The 18359-nt window shown below is 33.8% G+C and overlaps 3 protein-coding genes across 6 annotated transcripts in view; 1 reads left to right on the top strand and 2 right to left on the bottom strand.

Moving 5' to 3' along the window:
- The window catches only part of LOC110829946 (structural maintenance of chromosomes protein 3), a 55143-nt gene that overhangs the window by 19126 nt on the left and 17658 nt on the right, over positions 1-18359 (top strand). For all 3 annotated transcript variants that reach the window (XM_022064198.2, XM_087342742.1, XM_087342748.1), the window contains exons 15-17: positions 14770-14911; positions 16468-16626; positions 17488-17699. In XM_022064198.2, coding sequence (XP_021919890.2) covers positions 14770-14911; positions 16468-16626; positions 17488-17699 — 513 coding nt within the window. The remainder of the gene's footprint in view (positions 1-14769; positions 14912-16467; positions 16627-17487; positions 17700-18359) is intronic.
- Positions 1000-5718, bottom strand: LOC110829949 (uncharacterized). 2 transcript variants are annotated; one of them, XM_087342876.1, is made up of 3 exons: positions 5585-5683; positions 2881-2981; positions 1000-1959 (listed from the first exon to the last, which is right to left on the bottom strand). In XM_087342876.1, exon 3 carries the CDS (start codon positions 1948-1950, stop codon positions 1192-1194), a length of 759 nt encoding a protein of 252 aa, XP_087199002.1. In that variant the 5' UTR covers positions 1951-1959; positions 2881-2981; positions 5585-5683; the 3' UTR covers positions 1000-1191. The 2 variants fall into 2 exon arrangements, with proteins under 2 accessions (XP_087199002.1, XP_021919900.2); XM_022064208.2 differs by lacking the exon at positions 2881-2981 and having other exon boundaries at positions 5585-5718.
- Positions 10027-13614, bottom strand: LOC110829952 (uncharacterized). Its single transcript, XM_022064212.2, has 2 exons — positions 13486-13614; positions 10027-10609 (listed from the first exon to the last, which is right to left on the bottom strand). The coding sequence occupies exons 1-2, from the start codon at positions 13498-13500 to the stop codon at positions 10217-10219; spliced, it is 408 nt and encodes a 135-aa protein (XP_021919904.2). The 5' UTR covers positions 13501-13614; the 3' UTR covers positions 10027-10216.

Genomic DNA, 18359 nt, shown 5'->3' with positions numbered 1-18359 from the left:
AAAATTTGGACTTTGGTTTGTTTTTAACTTTATGTTTTGGTTAGTAAATATTAGCTGACTCTCTGTCTGTAGAGGGAATCTAAAGAAAGAATTTGGCACAGTGACAGATTATATTTGGCATTTTGCTCACTTACAATATAATGTGGTATTACACAGTAGAGTACCATCTTACTTTAAATTTCCTGCTTTTTTACTTCTTTCTGCCAATCCAAATTAAGAATTGTTGGTCTGACACATTTAAAATTTGAAACTTTGCAAATGTCACATATACTCACTTTGACCTATCAGATATTGCATCACTAACCTGAAGACCCTTTTCCAACTTTGCAGCATTAGGAAATATGAAAATTTATAGCTGTTTGGGATCTAATCTCCTATTACCACTCTATAAAACTTAATTATGAATGAATTACAAGGTATAGATAGCCTGTCTTAAGAATCAGCTGGGTTTAATCATTGGCAAGTTCTGCATTTTCTACTTTCAGTTTATTGGCAAAGAAAGGATTAAATTTCCTAAAGTATTAAGATGCTGATGATGCAGATATTAGAGGTGGAACATTTATGGCATAAACAAACTCAGGACTTTTAAATTTGTGCTTGATCACATTTACTTAAATGAAGTTTTATTATGTTTGTTTTGCTGTAAATAAAAAAATTCATGATAGTAAATTTTGGGCATGTGAAACATAAATGTTTTATGCATAAAATATTTTATTATACATTTCAAAATACAATGATTTTACTCATAAAGAAATAACTTTGTGGTGAACTATACAGAAACCTGAATGGGCAGTGGAGATATTCTGGACAGAATGGTGAAGAGAGATTCCTAGTTCTTCTGTTTTGAAACTGCCTCTAGGCTTGTCCATAATTACTTGCAGAAGAAACCAGATCTTATACTGTTGTTTTATGATGTATCGTATACTCACAATTATAGAAGAGAGTTTGGTTACGTTGTATGAATTTTGGTTTTGCTGCATATATTATCAACACCAGATATAGAGAGGAACGTTCTTTATTTAGTTAGTTAGTTACATTTTGGCTTATTGCTACAGGTAGTGGAATCTAGTGATATATTGACTGTAATAGAACATTTTGTTTAATTTGATGTTTGTTGATACTGTAACTAGACTGATTCGTTAATCATAAAGTGTAAAGTTCTTTACAAATTTTTATGAAGCTTCAACTCTATTATGCGGTTTCAGGAGAATCAGGCACTAAGGGAGTTTCATCCTCTATGGGTGCATCTGCAGAAGGAACAGCCACTGTAGGTGGTTCATCCTCTATGGGTGCATCTGCAGAAGGATCAGCCACAGTAGGAGATTCATCCTCTATGGGTGCATCTGCAGGAGGATCAGCCACTGTAGGAGGTTCATCCTCTATGGGTGCATCTGCAGGAGGATCAGCCACTGTAGGTTCATCCTCTATGGGTGCATCTGCAGAAGGATCAGCCACAGTAGGAGATTCATCCTCTATGGGTGCATCTGCAGGAGGATCAGCCACTGTAGGTTCATCCTCTATGGGTGCATCTGCAGAAGGATCAGCCACAGTAGGAGATTCATCCTCTATGGGTGCATCTGCAGGAGGATCAGCCACTGTAGGTTCATCCTCTATGGGTGCATCTGCAGAAGGATCAGCCACAGTAGGAGATTCATCCTCTATGGGTGCATCTGCTGGAGGATCAGCCACTGTAGGAGGTTCATCCTCTATGGGTGCATCTGCAGGAGGATCAGCCACTGTAGGAGGTATCTTTGAAGGAGCAGGAGGTTTGGGCACATCTTTTTGTGGAACAGGGGGTGCAGGTGCATTTTTGAAAGGAGCAGGTATGTCATTAGATACTGAGTTAATAATCTGAAGGAGGTCATTTATCTTATCATCTATTATACTTTTGATAGGATTCTTGATGGTTAGTGGGTTTGGATATGCAGCACAGACAGCAAGAGTTGCCATCAGAGCAATCTGAAAAACAGAACGTCCATGTGAAGATGAGACATTGTGAATATTGTATGTAGTGGGCTTTCTCACATTCATTAATTCTATGTAGGTTAAACATTTTTTATATATTCAATTCAGAATTATTGTACACTTGAAGATTGCTGTCTTCTGGGTTATTGCACCTTGTAGTCTGGTAGATTTCCACCAACGTTTCAGAGGTCATACTGCCTCCATCATCAGGACGATGACAGGCAGTATGACCTATGAAACATTGGTTGAAATCTACCAAACTACACGGCACAATAACCCAGAAGACAGCAATCTTCAGACTCACCGCTGTGAAAACCTCAAATCTTATATTGTACACTTGTGTTTAATTTGCAACATTGGTACACACATGTATAGACTTGATCACAGAGTGTCTGGTGACCCTTGGATAATGCAGGACATTTGAAAGGAATCTTAATCTACAGCTGGGGTAGTGGGGTATGTAAGTATTTTGACCCCATAAATGCAGCACTATAGTAAATTAAATGAACACATTATTTCACAGGCCATCTTGGCTCTAAATAGCAGGAACTCATATTTTGTAATGATATTATGGATAGCTATAAGGTAGATAGCTTGAGACATTTTTATGTACATGAGATTTATAAGCTGTCACTGCAAGTGATAAGTGAAAATTTTGCAAGCAAAATATCTGAAGTTAGTTGAGAACAGAAGACTATGTACCAAGCTTCAGTTCTTTGTTTTAATTGCAACACATTGTCTTTGCCTCCAAGAATGGTCTACAGATACCAGACTTTGGAGCTTTAAGAAGTTTGTAAACATTTCTTCGCTCATGACCATTGCTGATGTACTAATAAGGCAGTGTAATGCTTGAAATAAGCACGTAAGTGTACTAGGAGGAAGGTGAGAACCTTATATACAAAGCTCCAAAATTACCTTCTGAGTAACAGCAGTGGCGTGCTTGTACAGGTGAATTTAATGAGACACTTCATAGGGCATGAGAGTCAATATGGCTTGCTGAGGCCAGTGTCGAAGGGCTAAAAGGAAGGTTGAACTTCTCAGTATCAGTTCCATGCTAGGGAAGTTCTATGTTTTAGGGAACTTTAGCAGAGAAATTGTAAGTTAGATCTGTTATTATTAGCATTTTATAATTTTCTTATAAAGTGTTTGGTACTGTTTTTTGTTCTGTAAGAGTTTTTCACATGCTAATCAAATTAATTTGGAGTAGCAATTTACTGATGTCCATATAGTCATTTGTAATATGCTTCAGAAGAGTACTATACACATTGATCTGCATAGAACTGAAGGGAATGAATGGTATATTTGATAGTAAAAAAATATCTGTTGAGGATTGCATGACATTTCAGTTTGTTTCTTGATGATGATGACTTATGTTTGCTATCTTATTAATTGATTGTGTTTGGGAGGGCAGTGCCTGCCATTGTTGACTATATGATCATAAAGTCAGTGCCTTGTACAATATCAGTGTTACAGAAATTTTCATTAGAAGTCTAAGCTAAGAAAGAGCTTTACTGAGGTAGTCATCTTGGTCTTTGTACCAAGAACACACACTGGCCGTATTGACTGGTTACAGTCCCTTATTATGTTGTGTTGTATCACTAATGTTCATTGCAAAAATATCAATCAGCTAGAATTTAACTACAGTCAACTGTTATCAGAATCTGAAAAACTTGAAAATACTGAGGGCATGTGGCTCCTAGAAGCCCTTGTGTGATGTAAGCACAGGTAGCTGAGCACACAGCAATTTGTACAGGGTACAGCGGAGAAGACTGATGTTTTTATGTTTAGTAGTATTAAATAATGCAAGAACTGGAGAGGTTTGCAAGGTCATAGGTACAAAAATTTGGTTGGGAACACAAATAACAGCTGAAATATGTAACAGTCAGTGGAACATCATGTTGCTTAAAGTTATTGTATGTAGGGTTTCTTCTCATAATGTAATAAGTGGAAGTGGATACTGAGATGGTATAAGACGAAGTGTGTGAGACAAAATGTTTGAGCCAGGAATCTTTAATTCCTATGTGTGAGACATTAAAAACATTAGAAATATTATTTGGAGTCCTCAAAGATCTGTTTAGTAACACGCTTCAGTTCTGGGCGTATCTGACTGAACTGTTGAAGAATTTAACACATGCAAATTTATTTATACAAGATGTGCATCATCCAGGAATATTCAAAACAAATAAATAAACATGACTGACATTTTGCAGATATATTTTGGAACTTCAGACATCACTGATCATCTGTTAATGAGTTGTGAAGCACATTTTCATCTCTCAGCCTTTGTAAACAGGCAGAACTTGTGATACTTGTCTATAGAGAACCCATATGATACAAAATAATAAGATGACTGCGTGGAGAGTTTATACACATGTATTTAAAGGAAAGAGGCTCATAATGACTCAGAAAGGGATGGTACTTCCAGGTATCACTAAACATCAAGAAGAGAGAGGAGCTGGCAAGAAACATGGAACAGTTGTACGAACATCAGAGAGGTTGGAGAATTTTCATTCATTGACCCATTTAAAAATGTGAATGATGTTAAAAGAAGAATAAGAAGATGATGATGTGGAAGAATTAATAATTTAAATCTTTGTGTTGTGTGTATGCGTGTGACAATTTTTTTTTCAAATATTGTTTTAGATAATTTGAAATTCTTATTTCATTGAAATAGCCACAACCATGCACTATATTTCTGTGGCAGCTGTTGAGATGGTTATTTAATTTGAATAACAAAAGATTTTATTTTCTTATATGCTTATAGGGCAGAGAATGAAAAAAATGTGTATTTTTGCAATGGTGAAAGAGGTAAAAAAGTATGGCTATATGGGCTAAACTTATTGATGAATTGGGTATCTTGTAAATGATTCTCAACTTGACAGAATGTTGTATTAAGTATTAACGGTTTTGAGAATAATGTGGGTGTGAATGTAATGTATATTCAGATTCGTATGATTACAGATATGTGAGACTGGGTTATTTGCCATGTTTTAATTTTGAAAGAATAATACAACAGGAAATAATTTCTCTTTCATGTTGCATACATTTTTGATTTGTTTTTGTTTTATAATTGTAAATGTTTGAAGATAGCTGTTTGTAGAAATGTGAAGGTTTATATTTGTGACAGAAGAAATAATGATTGTATGCATTTCTTTTACTTCTAATACACTTTGTATTTTTTAAATTTTTTATAACTCTTCCTGATAAAAGACAGGTAAATAGATTTATACATTACACATAGCCACACATTCTGTGCGTAGCACTTTGGTTTATTTTAGTCAGTAGCAAGCATAAAAATTAAGGTAATGTAAATAAATAGTGCCTCTAATAAAATAGTACCTTCATAGGACAAAGCTTTCTCTTGTTAAAGTTTGGTTTATTAGTGCAGTGCCTGATTTTTTTTTACTTATTTATTTTCTTGGTTTATTTAATTTTATCCTGTTTGTATGTGCTATAGTTTTCCAGTGTAGTTTGCCTCTATATACTTTTATTGACCAACATTTCCTTTTTGTTATTTGAGTTATTTAATCTGGATGTAATGTACACACATGTAATTTAGTTTGGTGAGAAACATAATGCAAGTAGAGAAACGATTTAATTATTACATACGTACACTTACCATAAACTTTGCCATTTTTTAGTTGCAGTTGGTATCACTGGAGGTCAGATACTAGTTTTTCTATGCAGACTTCTTACCCTGCACTTGCTTCAAATGGTTGGCCACACTCATTTATATATACTAAATTCAGAACATTTTATTGTCTCTTCAAGTACGTAACACATCCTTGATGGAGAGTTGTATAAATATTGGTTCAGGTGTAAATGTCCAGATATTCATTAATTTTGTTACATAAATATACTAATATAATGCAGAAGTACATGTTATTGTTATTAAATACTTGTGAAGTATTGTAAATAATTACAAAGCACATTTTTGTTAATATGACATTATTTTATAAACCGCTGTTGTACGAGAAGGCCCTGTTTTAAACCTTATTCATGTAAGTGAATGTATTGAATGGTTTTAAAAGAGGGTCCAAAGAGATGCTTCAGTACTACCATAATAAGTGATGTCTCTTTTATTTCTTAAATTACCATTGGTAACTATCCTATTATTTATTATTTATGATGCAGTGTTATTGAACTAAGGTTTTAGAATAAGCGGTATGGTATTAGCATAAACAATTGATTCTGAGTTCACCTTATTTTGAACTTTTATGTTTGTGTTAATAAATGTTGCCTGGCTGATCGTATGTGGGAGGGAATCTAAAGAAAATTTTTGGCAATCAGTGACATCTGACATTTTTCTCACTTGAATGAATGTGAATGGGGTTGGTGCTTAACTAACCCTTGCAGTGTGACCATTTCCTAATCTTTGTTCATCCCCATTCTCTTCAATTCACTAGCAGCCTCATACATCCCATGAAGTATAGTATCTTATGCAGCAGGATCTCATGTTTGTCTTCTCAGTTTCTCAGGTTGGCTGATACTGTCAGCTCCCTAAGGTGGTATGCCAGAACTGCTGGCCCCCTAATGAGAGAAATCAACTTTCAGAAGGAGGCTGTATGTTAGACAAGCTTTTTTGTGTGGCTTCCACTGTGTTCTCTTTTAATTCCCATGTTCCATTTTTGTCCCACGGGCATCAAGGAGCAGTTGTCTTCTTAGCTTCCCTGGGTTGGCTGTTACCATCAGCTTCCTGAGGTGGTATACCAGAACTGCTGGATCCCTGCTGAGAGGTTCTTGTTTTCAGATGGAAGCTTTGTGCTATTAGCAGCCATAATCAAAGCCTCCATATATGTCCCTGGTCTCATAAAGTCCTTGGATTTGTGGAGTGGGTTGACCTCTTTAATTAGGGTACTGCCCTTTTAAGCACCCTGGTCAGGGCCTCCCTGGACTTGGATAGTACCATGTACCCAGCTTGCTGTGAGTGCCTGATATTACTTTGGCTCTTCTTGGCTTTTTAAGCTTCCTCCTTGTACTTATAAATACCTTGTCCCAGTCGGACGAAGCCTGCCTACATTGCAGGCTTCCTATTGTAGGTTACCTTCATCCCCAGGTATGTAGTAACCACCAGCTCCCTCTTGTGGTATGCCAGAACTGCTGGCTCCCAAGGAGGTTTTGCTCACTTGTAATATAATATAGTGTTATACAGTAGCATACCACCACCCCAGTTTTAAATATCTTGCAGTGTTTCTTCTCTCTGCCATTCCAAATTAAAAATTTTTGGTCTGATACAATTCAATGTTCAGACTTTACAAATGTTACGTATTCTCACTTTTGCCTAACGCAGATAATTGTTATGACATTGATCTGAAGAGTATTTTCCTTCTGCTTGGTGTTAGAAGACTTGACGTTTTATGGCAATACTATCCTTAATTAGCCACAGAGCTCTAGTATTTTATCGTAAAATAGAGCCCAACAATATTTAAATCTTTATCTGCTGTCATGGGATGGCATATGCATATTCTGGTTGACCATGCATTGCAGTAACTTGCTGTTAAACTATTAAATCATGGTACTAATATCTGGCTTGCAGCCCCTTATAAACACAAAACCCTTCTACACATAGAGTGGACAGATTTCTGTTTCACTTGTTCAGTTCAGGAATTTTATGTAATATCAGTATTTACTTATATACAGCATAATTATACATTACTTTAATTATGTATCACGGAATGATTAATATGAATCATTATGATGATAATTAGACATATTGAAGCTCAGCTGGGAATGATTTCATTTGTATGTTCATCCTTTACTCCCTTTGGACTTTCTTTCTTTCCTTTGTCCATATCATTCCTTCTATCACCTTCTCTTTTTCTCCTGTATTTATTTCCCATTCCTTTCAACTTAGAACAAAATGAAAAACATCAGCTGTGCTACACACTATGTTATTTGAATGCTTTTGTCACACATATTATAAATACGTCTGAAAGCATCCTAATGATAGCAATAATTGCAGTGTAGAATATTTTGTTATCTAGTGCCATTACTGAGAACTTTCAGTCTTCTGGGTGGAACTGAATCTACAACAAAGCAACAAACATCAAACTGGATTTTATATAATATATAATACTAATGTTTGATAGCTTTCCCTGGTTTTGTAATTTTTGTTAATTGAATATTGAGTTTGTATCTGACAGTATTTTTGACATTTTCCCTATTAAATTCACAGCCGTTGAATAATTTCTTTGCTTCCTTTACCTACATTAAAGGAAAAAGGTCAGTAGGGCTTCAACTAATGAAGCTGTGTACAAATTTGTTCCCTTTGTAGTGTCCTTAATGGGCACTTATGCAGCCAATTTCTCCATAATTTTCACATTTTTGTCAGCCTTACAAATGAATATGGTGCAGTACTCTTCTTATTGGGTAGTGCTTAATTGATTATAACCACTCAACTGGTAAGTAAATTGCCTACCTTTTATTTAAAGGAAAGTTTCATTGTCATATTCACAAGATCCCATCACTGAACCATATCCTAATCCAGATTAATCCAATTCAGACTATTTTATTTGTAGGACTAAATTTAATATTATCCTTCCATCTTTATTTCATTTTACCAAGCAGTATCTTCCTTTCAAATATTCTGACTCAGATTTTGAGTACCTTTCTCATCTCCCCCATGTGTGCTACATGTCCTGCCCATTTCATCATTTTGATCACTATAATGAAACCATGTAGTTAATAAAATATTTGATTTCTATGATATATTTTAATGGATTTTGTTTTCAGAGTTTCATGAATGGTAATGACAAAATCAGATCGTTTCAATTGAGGGGTGTTAGATTGAGGGAACTAGAACTACTTAGTTTTATTCAATTCAATTAAAAAACAAAAATATATTTCTGTATAATACTGATTTACTCCATGTCATCTGCTTTCTTCCTTCATATTATAGGAAGGTTAGTGTAATGCTTAATCACTTTTACATCAGAAACTTAATGAAGCATCAGCTATTTGATAAACCTGAACAAACATTGATGCAAGTGTTAGAACAAAGTTCATCAAAAGAAACAATTAATTGATATAGTGTAAAGGTACTGAATACCCAGTATTGTCACAAAAGGAATTTTTTTTAGCTTTCTTTGATATGTAAGTATTTTGTTTTGGCTGTTTGGGAAACAGATTGAACTATGATTTGAACAGAAAAACTTTCTTTCTCCATTTTGTGACACCTCTAATTAAATTTGTGAATGATCAGTGTCATTGTGGTTTTGAGCCTAATGCTATCACTCAGGACATGCAATTACCCATCATAAGATAAGGTCCTAATCCATATTTATATAAGTAATTTGTGTATGGATAAGGTTTTGTAAATAAATCTTTAGGATAGAGAAACATGATATTTCAGACAACTTTTAATGTGGACTTGGACCATTTTAGGTATGGTACATAGACACAAGTACCACTACAAGGAGCACCAGTAAAGGTCTTATATTATATAAATGAGAGACTAGAAGAATTCTGTCTCACTTTGGCTTCACCTATGCCATTTTGCATTGTGAAATACATTGAGATTTTTTTGTACACCCCAGAAAATGACAACAGCTATCATGGATTTCATTACTTGTATGTGAATGTACACTTTCTGCAGACGTGCTAGGAATGCATGTAGAACAGCAGAGATCGTTTCCATCATCTGTTGTAATAGAGGTGAATTTTATTCTTAATATGTTTAATCTATAAGTTTGTTGTATCTGCAAGGATCATGTGACAGGAGGAGCATTTTGACTCTTCCACCTGAGAGGTTCAGTGGTTAGTGGGAATGCTAAAAAGTATCTCACTGTAACCTGCTTTATTATATAATTATAACTCTGCATTGTGTGTCATAAAAACCAACAGAATAAGGGACAGCACACCTTAAGGCTTCTTAAAATCAGACATTCAGGTGTTTATAAAAGTGTCCTTTCAGAATCATACTTCCAGTCTGTAAGGTTGGTTGTCTTTATTTGATGACACAATAGATCCATAGAAACAGTAAGTTACAACCTTATCTGCATCTTGTTTGATTCGATAATTTATACATCCTTGCAAAAGTATAGGAAGTTTAATAAAAATCAGTGACTTTTTACCACATTTTATAGTATCAATTTTATTATGTCCAATACATCATTTACATTGCTTGTTGTAAATAACATAACATATAATATTTTGAAAATATATGTGATGTTTTATATATTGTGTTCAGTAATACTGGTGCATGAATATTTTCCTCGAGAGGTTGTTTTGGCTCCAGCTGTGCTAGGAGAACTTATGGTGCTTCTGTGGAAGGATCAGCACTGATAGGTGCAGCTGTGGGATCAGCAATTATAAATGCTCCTGTGCTAGAAACAATTGTAGCTGCTGTGGTGGGAGTAGCACTTGTAGGTGCTGCTGTGGTGGGAGTAGCACTTGTAGGTGCTGCTGTGGTGGGAGTAGTACTTGTAGGTGCTGCTGTGGTGGGAGTAGTACTTGTCGGTGCTGCTGTGGTAGGAACAGAACTTTTAGGTGGTGCTGTGGTGGGAGCAGCTGTTGTTTTGGGTGCTTGATTTACAGGTTTAATCCCTGTTAAAATATTAATGACGCCTTGAAAGATACCCAGTGGATCAAAGATTGATTGAGGACTTGCAGCAGTAGCAGCAAGCACAGCCATCAGTGCGATAATCTGTAAAACAAAATCATATGAACTGAATAAATGTATGTGAAAGTGCATGAAAATTTCCCCTGCTTTATTGAGTCCTTCTATACAATAATGTTGTACTGTGTGTTGTGTTTTTGACCATCCTGTCCTCTGCCTACCCAACTATGCTGAAGGTAGGAACCTACACAGTGGGCAGGATTTCCATTATGCCTCAGTGATATGATTGTAGTGAAGATTATGATTATGGCTGGGATCAGCACATAATGTAGGGTGTGGATGTCTGGTATTTCTCACATTCACAATGTTTTTCTTTTATATCTGGCTGGTCTGAAACTTGAGACTTCCTGCTACTGCTATAAAATTTCTGTGTGTGGCTGTAAGACTCCAAATATTGGTGAATTTAATTGGTGTTTAGTGTAATTATTACTTTCATGGCATGTATTTACAAACGTTTTCTGAAAATATGCAAATGCATTTATTTATATTTGTAGTTACGCTCATTTAATTTTTTAAAGAGCGCTATGACAAAATTTGTCAGTAGTCATATATAAGATACTGTTTGTTACACAGGAGAAAATCTTTGACCATGCCAATACAGACCTATATGGACGTCTGACTGCAATAAATCAGAAGAAACATACTGGGACTCATCAGACAGTGTTAAAAGCATTTTTATTGATTTTTTTAATTTTAAACTTTAACTATTTAAACTAATTTAAAGCGTTTGGAAATATAGTTTTATTATTATTATTTATGGACATCAGAAGGAGATCCTTAGTGCAATGGCTTAAAAGCAGGGTATTTAACCTGATATCCACATTGGACTGAAACATTTTGTCAAATGAATAGACAGTGAACAAATTGTGCCAAAAATTACTTAAAAAAAAGCTAAGAATCAACACATGCTGCACTATAGGTTTGTTAGGGGTTATACAGAACAGCTCAAAGTGCTTTATTTGTGAATTTTTGAAAGCAAAATAATATACCATATGAACATGTATACAAATACAAACTTTATTTTGCTAAGTCTGGTGTGAAAGTAGCATGTAATAATACTGTAACTTAATTTTACCTGGAATCATTTGGTGTAGACTCCCAATACCAAATCTCATCGAAATATTTTCAGTAATTTGAGGATTAAATGTAAACAAACAAGACTGATGAATGGTTAAACACGTTCTCCCTTTTGTGTGTTTGTTTTATGCACTTTGTATGAAGTAGTGTGAGAATTACTAAGATAACACAACAATCTAAGCAATCTATAATATTGCACATGCCTTTTGAAGTTAAATATTGAAGTTCATATATTTCTGAAATGTATCAAATACATTACAATTGTTAAAGAATACATCTGACTCGAAATGTGCACTTTTAAAAATGTCTTCTTCAGGTTAGTATTTAGTGACATATTTTTTAGATACACTTTTAAATGTGTGAATACTTCCATTTAAGGTGGTCATTGTTATTATCAATCTTAATAAAAATTTCAATTTCTTGACATATTTTAGTAAAACTCCACAAAATAAAATTTAATGAAGATACATGACAGTTCTTGAATCTAAATATGTACTGAGGAATGGATTAACATATTTTTCAAGCACTGTGTGACTTACAAATTTAACAATCTGCTGTTTCAAAAATTAATAGTTTTGTTTTAGATATGCTACAGTGAAAGTAATTTTAGGTATCTTGTGACTTACAAATTCAGCAACTTTTCAAAACTGATGGAACACTAAGGTCAATGTCAAGGTTCTTGATAAGACAACTTTCCTGTGAACATGTCTTTTAGATATCCTGTGGCTGTCACACATTCAGAACTTATATAGCAAAAACAAGCTACTTTTTTTGCCATTATTTTGTATGGTTTGTGAAATAAATTTGTATTGAACATACTTCTGAGGCAATCTGTGAAAAATTTTACATATTCAAGAATTGTGTTATGTCTAATGAAACAGGTGGGTAAAACCAGAATTTTTTGTTCTCTTTAATTTTTGTGTGTGCCTTATGTTTTACAAGATAAAGTTTGTCCACACAATGAACATATTTTGTACGTATCTTGTGACAAATTTTACAAATTCAATGATTATATTGTTTTATGAAATAGGATAATCTGAATAAACATTTTTTTGTTCTCTTCATTATTCTATTTGACTTCTGTTTTAGAAGATAAACTTATCTGGCATGTGTTTTTGGAGGGAAAAATGTTCTGATTGCACATTAGACAGTTTATTTATGTTGCCAGATAAATGCTGGTGAAAATATATTCTTTTGTCGTTTGTGACTTTTCTGTCCAACTTCCTGTTCTAAATAATGTAGAACAGTGTCCAAAAATTTCTCGAGGTTTGGAATTGATGCTACTTTTCAGTTTATGAATGAATTTTGTGTTTGAATTTGTGAAGTCCATGAAAATGAGCATGCAGTAGTACAATAAACTTACTGTACCAATGTATAAGAGTAGTATTATTATGCTTCAAAAGAGGGAGACTATGTCTCTGTGGAACTGCAGCTGCTAATAGGCCCATTATCCAGCCCTGTATAATAACGAGTGAATATGGAGCAGTGGTGGAATGATATTGACAGGGAAAAATGAAATAACTTGGAGAAAAACCTGTCCTAAATGCCACTTTGTCCACAACAGATCCCACATAGACTGCCTTGGGCCCAAACCCAGGCCTCCACAATGAGAAACTGGCAACTAATTGCTATAACTATGGCACCACCTTTACAGTAACCTTACTGCACTAATGTATTGCTTTTAATGTGTTACAATAGCTTTACTGCACTAATGTGTTATACTAGCCTTACTGTACTAATGTATTAAGTTGGAAGTAATTTGAATTAAGTACACGTAGCCTTATATATATCTTTATAGTATAAATTTTTTGAAGTGTTTGTCTTACCACAAGTTTTGCCATTTTTATGATAGAGACTTGTCACAGCAGACTGAAATGAGCTTGAAACCTCAGATTCCTCTTAATGCACTCATATGAGCCTTCAGTTCATCCATGACTGTATGTATGTATATATATACATATTCTCATACCACTTAATTAACCCCCATGTGATCCGTTGTATTGTATCTTCTTTTGTTGTGACATTTGTATCAATGTTAGTTCAGGAAAGTTTGTCCTCCAACACTGTGTTAGTTATTTGACACAGAAACATTGTTCAGTCTCTTTCTAACATGGGTTATATGATGTTTAAACAAACATTTCTGCTTTGAATACTTCATTGGTCACATTCTATGATCTCATCTATCCATAGTGATAATAGGATTTTTTTTATCCCTTGAGTGAACATTGTTACCGCCCAGTTTAATTTTTTTTGTGATATATTTTACACTCTCAAAGCTGTTTTATGTTTTAAACGTGTTGGGAAATTCTAAAAAATGTTACGATTGTAATACGTATGTTAAAAGTAACAACATTGAGATGATAAATTACATGAAGGTTAGAATTGACCTGATAGGCAAAACATAAGCATATATCAATAAAAAACAATTAAATTGAGAGCACATGTAAATTATGTATACAGATGTGGCAGTTGTGTCTATGTAAGTAAGTTGTATAAGAGAAAAACTTGTATAAGCACAGTATATTCTGCAGATGTATGTTTCAGAAACTGTAAACTCATTCTGTCAACACACCTCTCTCTGGAGGTAGAAGACTGAAAATACAACATTTTTAGCTGTTTTGTATTTTATTTTGTATGGTGTTTGTTTGGTACCAGAGTGGTAAGCATAGTTTTTCACAACTTTGACATGACATTTCACTTTTCCACTTTTGACTTTTTTATCCCTTATCCATGTTATCAATGTACTTTTGAGGTCCTAATTCACACTTTCTACATTACCTTGATAATTTCTAGGGTTACCGCACATTTCAGCTTGCAAGTTCCTCGAGATTCTTTTGTAAGAGAGAAGGTCCTTTGATGGTTTGCCTTTGTTTTAATCTTGTTTTGATGAACACAAAATGATATATTTTGAAATAATTACTGTTATATATAATTTATTTTCTCTGTTATTCTGTTTTCTGCTACAATTAATTGTCTTCTCAACAGCACTCTTTATTACACAGTTTTTATAGGTATGATTTAAACACTTATAGAGGTTGCTCTTTAGAGGTTAATTTCTTGTAACTATTAGTTTTGCAATAAAATTTTAATTTTTTTTGTGTGTGTTACAGACTTTTCTACCACATTGTGGCTACTGATGAAGTGTCTTCCAAGATAACAAAGGAATTTAACCACAGTAACTTGCACGGGGAAATAAATTTCTTTCTTCTGAATCGTCTTTCAGTTAAAGAACTTCACTACCCTGTCAGTAATGTAAGTTTTTAATTGTGTTTTTTTTGAACATCCCTTGAGATTTTTGCCCCTCTTTCAGGTTTAACAAGTATGTTAATATAACATGTTTACTACAGTAATCAGAGCTAGATTTTTGAACTGAGAGATGATGTATTCTTTACTGTCTGTGACATTGTTTTCAAATTTTATTCTTGTACCTAGATGGAACTACACATTCTTCAGTTTTCACACACTAGTGTAGAATGAGGTGGTCCAGAAAAGGAATGAATCATAAGCATTCTTCTTTGACTGACATCCATATACTTAGTTTATTCTGGGAACTGTCTCAAAAAAACTCTCTAACTGCATTTTGCCTGAGTGCAATGTATATGAATACTATTATTTAATGCATGTTTAATCATTTTTAGTTTTGAAGAAAACTATCATGGTGGAGAACTTATAAAAAAGCAGTCCCTGGTTCATGTCATAAAGACACAAATGGTGGAAGGAGAAGAGGTAAAGCTCTTACTCATTCTTTAACTCACCACTTGATGGAGGTGTCTAACCTGACTTACCCTGGGGGAAAGGATTCCAGTACACACTGAATAGGAGGTTAAGTGGGCTTGAGAGCCAGTCTAGATACACAGGGTAGAATCTTACAGGCAATTTTGAGTCAGTTTTTCCATGGAAATTAAATAATAGAGAAATTTAATGAAGTACAAGAATTTACTAGAACTAACTCCATGGAGCAGAGTCCTCCTTCAGAAGTAATAAATGCTCAGCTTGTTAAGAAATGTCCTGTTTTTTGTGAAACCTGGAGATTTATTACTGTTTTCATAAAAGCCACCATTGGTCCCTATTCTGAGCCTGATGAAGCCAATTTACACCCTCAAATCCTATTTCCCTAAGATCAATTGTAATATTTTCCTCCCTAGGTCTTTCTTGTGATCTATTTCAGGCTTTCCAACCAGAACATTGTATGTATTTATCATCTCTTTGATACACATTACATGTCCCATCCATCCAGTCTTTCTTGATATGATAATCTTAATAATATTTGGTGAAGAATATGAGCTATGGAACTGTCATTATGTATGTTTCTCCAGCTTCCTGTCATTTCATCCATTTTAGGTTCAAATATTCTTCTAAGCACCCTGAAGCCATGTTTTTCCCTTACTGTGAGAGAATAGGATTTACACCCATGCAAAACAATAGGAAACCTAGTTTTATATATTTTTATCTTTATGGTTTTAGATGGAAGACAAAAGTTTATGAACTGCATAATAGCAAGCATCCCTCAAATATAGACTGTTCTTAAATTCTTCAGGAAAGCAATTCTGATTTGTTACTGTTGTTCTCAAATGATTTATTAGCTATTTTTATATAAAGAATTAATATGAGTCTATTTTTAAATGAATGTCAGTCTTATTGAATAATTTATCTTATTGATGTCAACAATATCAGCAGCCTTGACAGGACAGAAATGAAACAGCACTTAACTTTAATAGCCATAATCATTCTTCTTTATGTTGAATTGTCAGGAACAAGAGTTTTGCACTTAGTATTACTAAACAATATATGTATGTTCCAACAAACAGGATGCTTTCCCACTAATACAGAAGTTGCAGTATGTACAAGAGTTTGATAAAGCAATGAAAAATGTCTTTGGGAGAACTGTTCTCTGCAGGAACATGCAAGTTGCATTTCATTTTGTTGATGAATATCATTTGGACTGTATTACTCTCGAAGGAGACCAGGTGAGTATTTTAAAGTTCATTGTCTGTGTACTGTAAAAGAAGTCTTTGAATGCATTGCGATACAGTTTAAATTTAAAAACAACTTTATAAAATTTGTAAGACCACAATATCTAACATTCTTGAAATTTATTAAATTTACAGTACTTCATTTAAGAGTTGACATTTTATGTTACATATGTTATTCTTTGACATCCAGAAGACTTTAAACATGTAACATAACACTTTCACGGTTTAATATAAGAAGACTTAAATGTATTTACAAATTAGATGAGGGTATCATTTTTAAATCTCAGATAGATTTTGAGATTCTAGTTATCTAGAAGAAAGTTAAAAAACTATTTAACCTTTATCAACGATTCATCGTGGCTTATGTGCAGTACAGCTTATTGAGAGTTGCCCTAATTTACTGCTAAACCATAAACCCAGAATTAAAGTTTGGCAGGCAGCCCCGTGGAATGGAGAGTTTTAATCCCTTATTCTTGTATGATAAAGGTTAAATCAGTGTTAATAATGTCAAGGGGAAGTATCCGTAACAACATTAGAACTGCAGCCAAAGAGAATGTAGGATTACCTTTCATGATGACTGTCATCAGACATTCTCAATTTCAATAGCCCTACTATAATCAGAAAAACTGTACTGAGTAGTAAAACATTTTTAGTTACATTTTTCTGCTACAGAAGAAATATTAGTAAAAAGTTGTTTAAAAATGAGCACTCCCAAAATCTTCTTAAACTCTGGGAATGTTACAGTGCTGATGAATACAAATAAGTTCTTTCACAGGTGGCATAAGCTGTATACCTTCATTTACTTCATATGCATTTGAATATTTTAAATGTTAATCCATATAATTTTCTTCATAGGCGTTGCGATCAGGATCACTGTGTGGTGGCTATCGTGATAAATCAAGGTCAACAATATTGGTGTACAAAAACTACACTTTATTGCAGAAACTATTAAATGAAACAGAAGAAGAAGTCCAAAAAATAAAAAATGAAATAAAAGATATCAGAGATGAGATGACACAGTATACCACTGATAAACAGAAACTAGAGAGAAAGATCATGAATGCTAAGTAAGTTTTTCATTACATAGCTTTTTTTTTTTTGTCTGCATCTCTTTCTCTTTGTCTCTTAACCGAAGGGTGTCAGATTAGGTTACTAATAATTTCATGATTTCTTTCTGTTTTCATGGATTGCTGTTGTTTTGATGAACATTTTTATTTTACTGCCCTTCTTGCATAGCTGAATCAATGAATAACTGTTCAAATGTAGTTTTACTAAGATCTTGGCATACGTGTTTACTAATGACTCTGCAGAAAGTTATGTTCTCCAATGCAGTAAAAATATTTATATTTAATTGCTTTACTAATTATTACAGCTGTAAAGAACAGCTAGTTTTTATTTATACATTAAAACTATATTATTATAAGAGCAGTTACCTCACTTGGTCAGAGCATTATGTTGATATTGTAAAGATTAGTGGTTTGAGCCCAGTACTCAGATTACTATCAGCTTTTTTGTCATTAAATAATTTTACTAAAGAATTTATATACTCCCTATATTCTGCTCATGATTTGAAAAATCTATAGCTGTAAAACCCTTTTTACTTGAATCCAGGATAACAAGGTATCACAAATCTGTTAAAATTTCACAACATATTATTGTCAGTGATATGATAAAGTAAATCTCCATTGTGTAATTTTCCATATGGTAAATTCTTTGTGAATTCAAAA

This window comes from Zootermopsis nevadensis, unplaced genomic scaffold (assembly GCF_977971745.1).
Source record: "Zootermopsis nevadensis isolate Lab colony 2312 unplaced genomic scaffold, Znev_1.0 Znev_ptg000001l, whole genome shotgun sequence".
NCBI classification, from domain to species: Eukaryota; Metazoa; Arthropoda; class Insecta; order Blattodea; family Termopsidae; genus Zootermopsis; species Zootermopsis nevadensis.
This window is presented reverse-complemented; position numbering and strand designations above follow the sequence as displayed.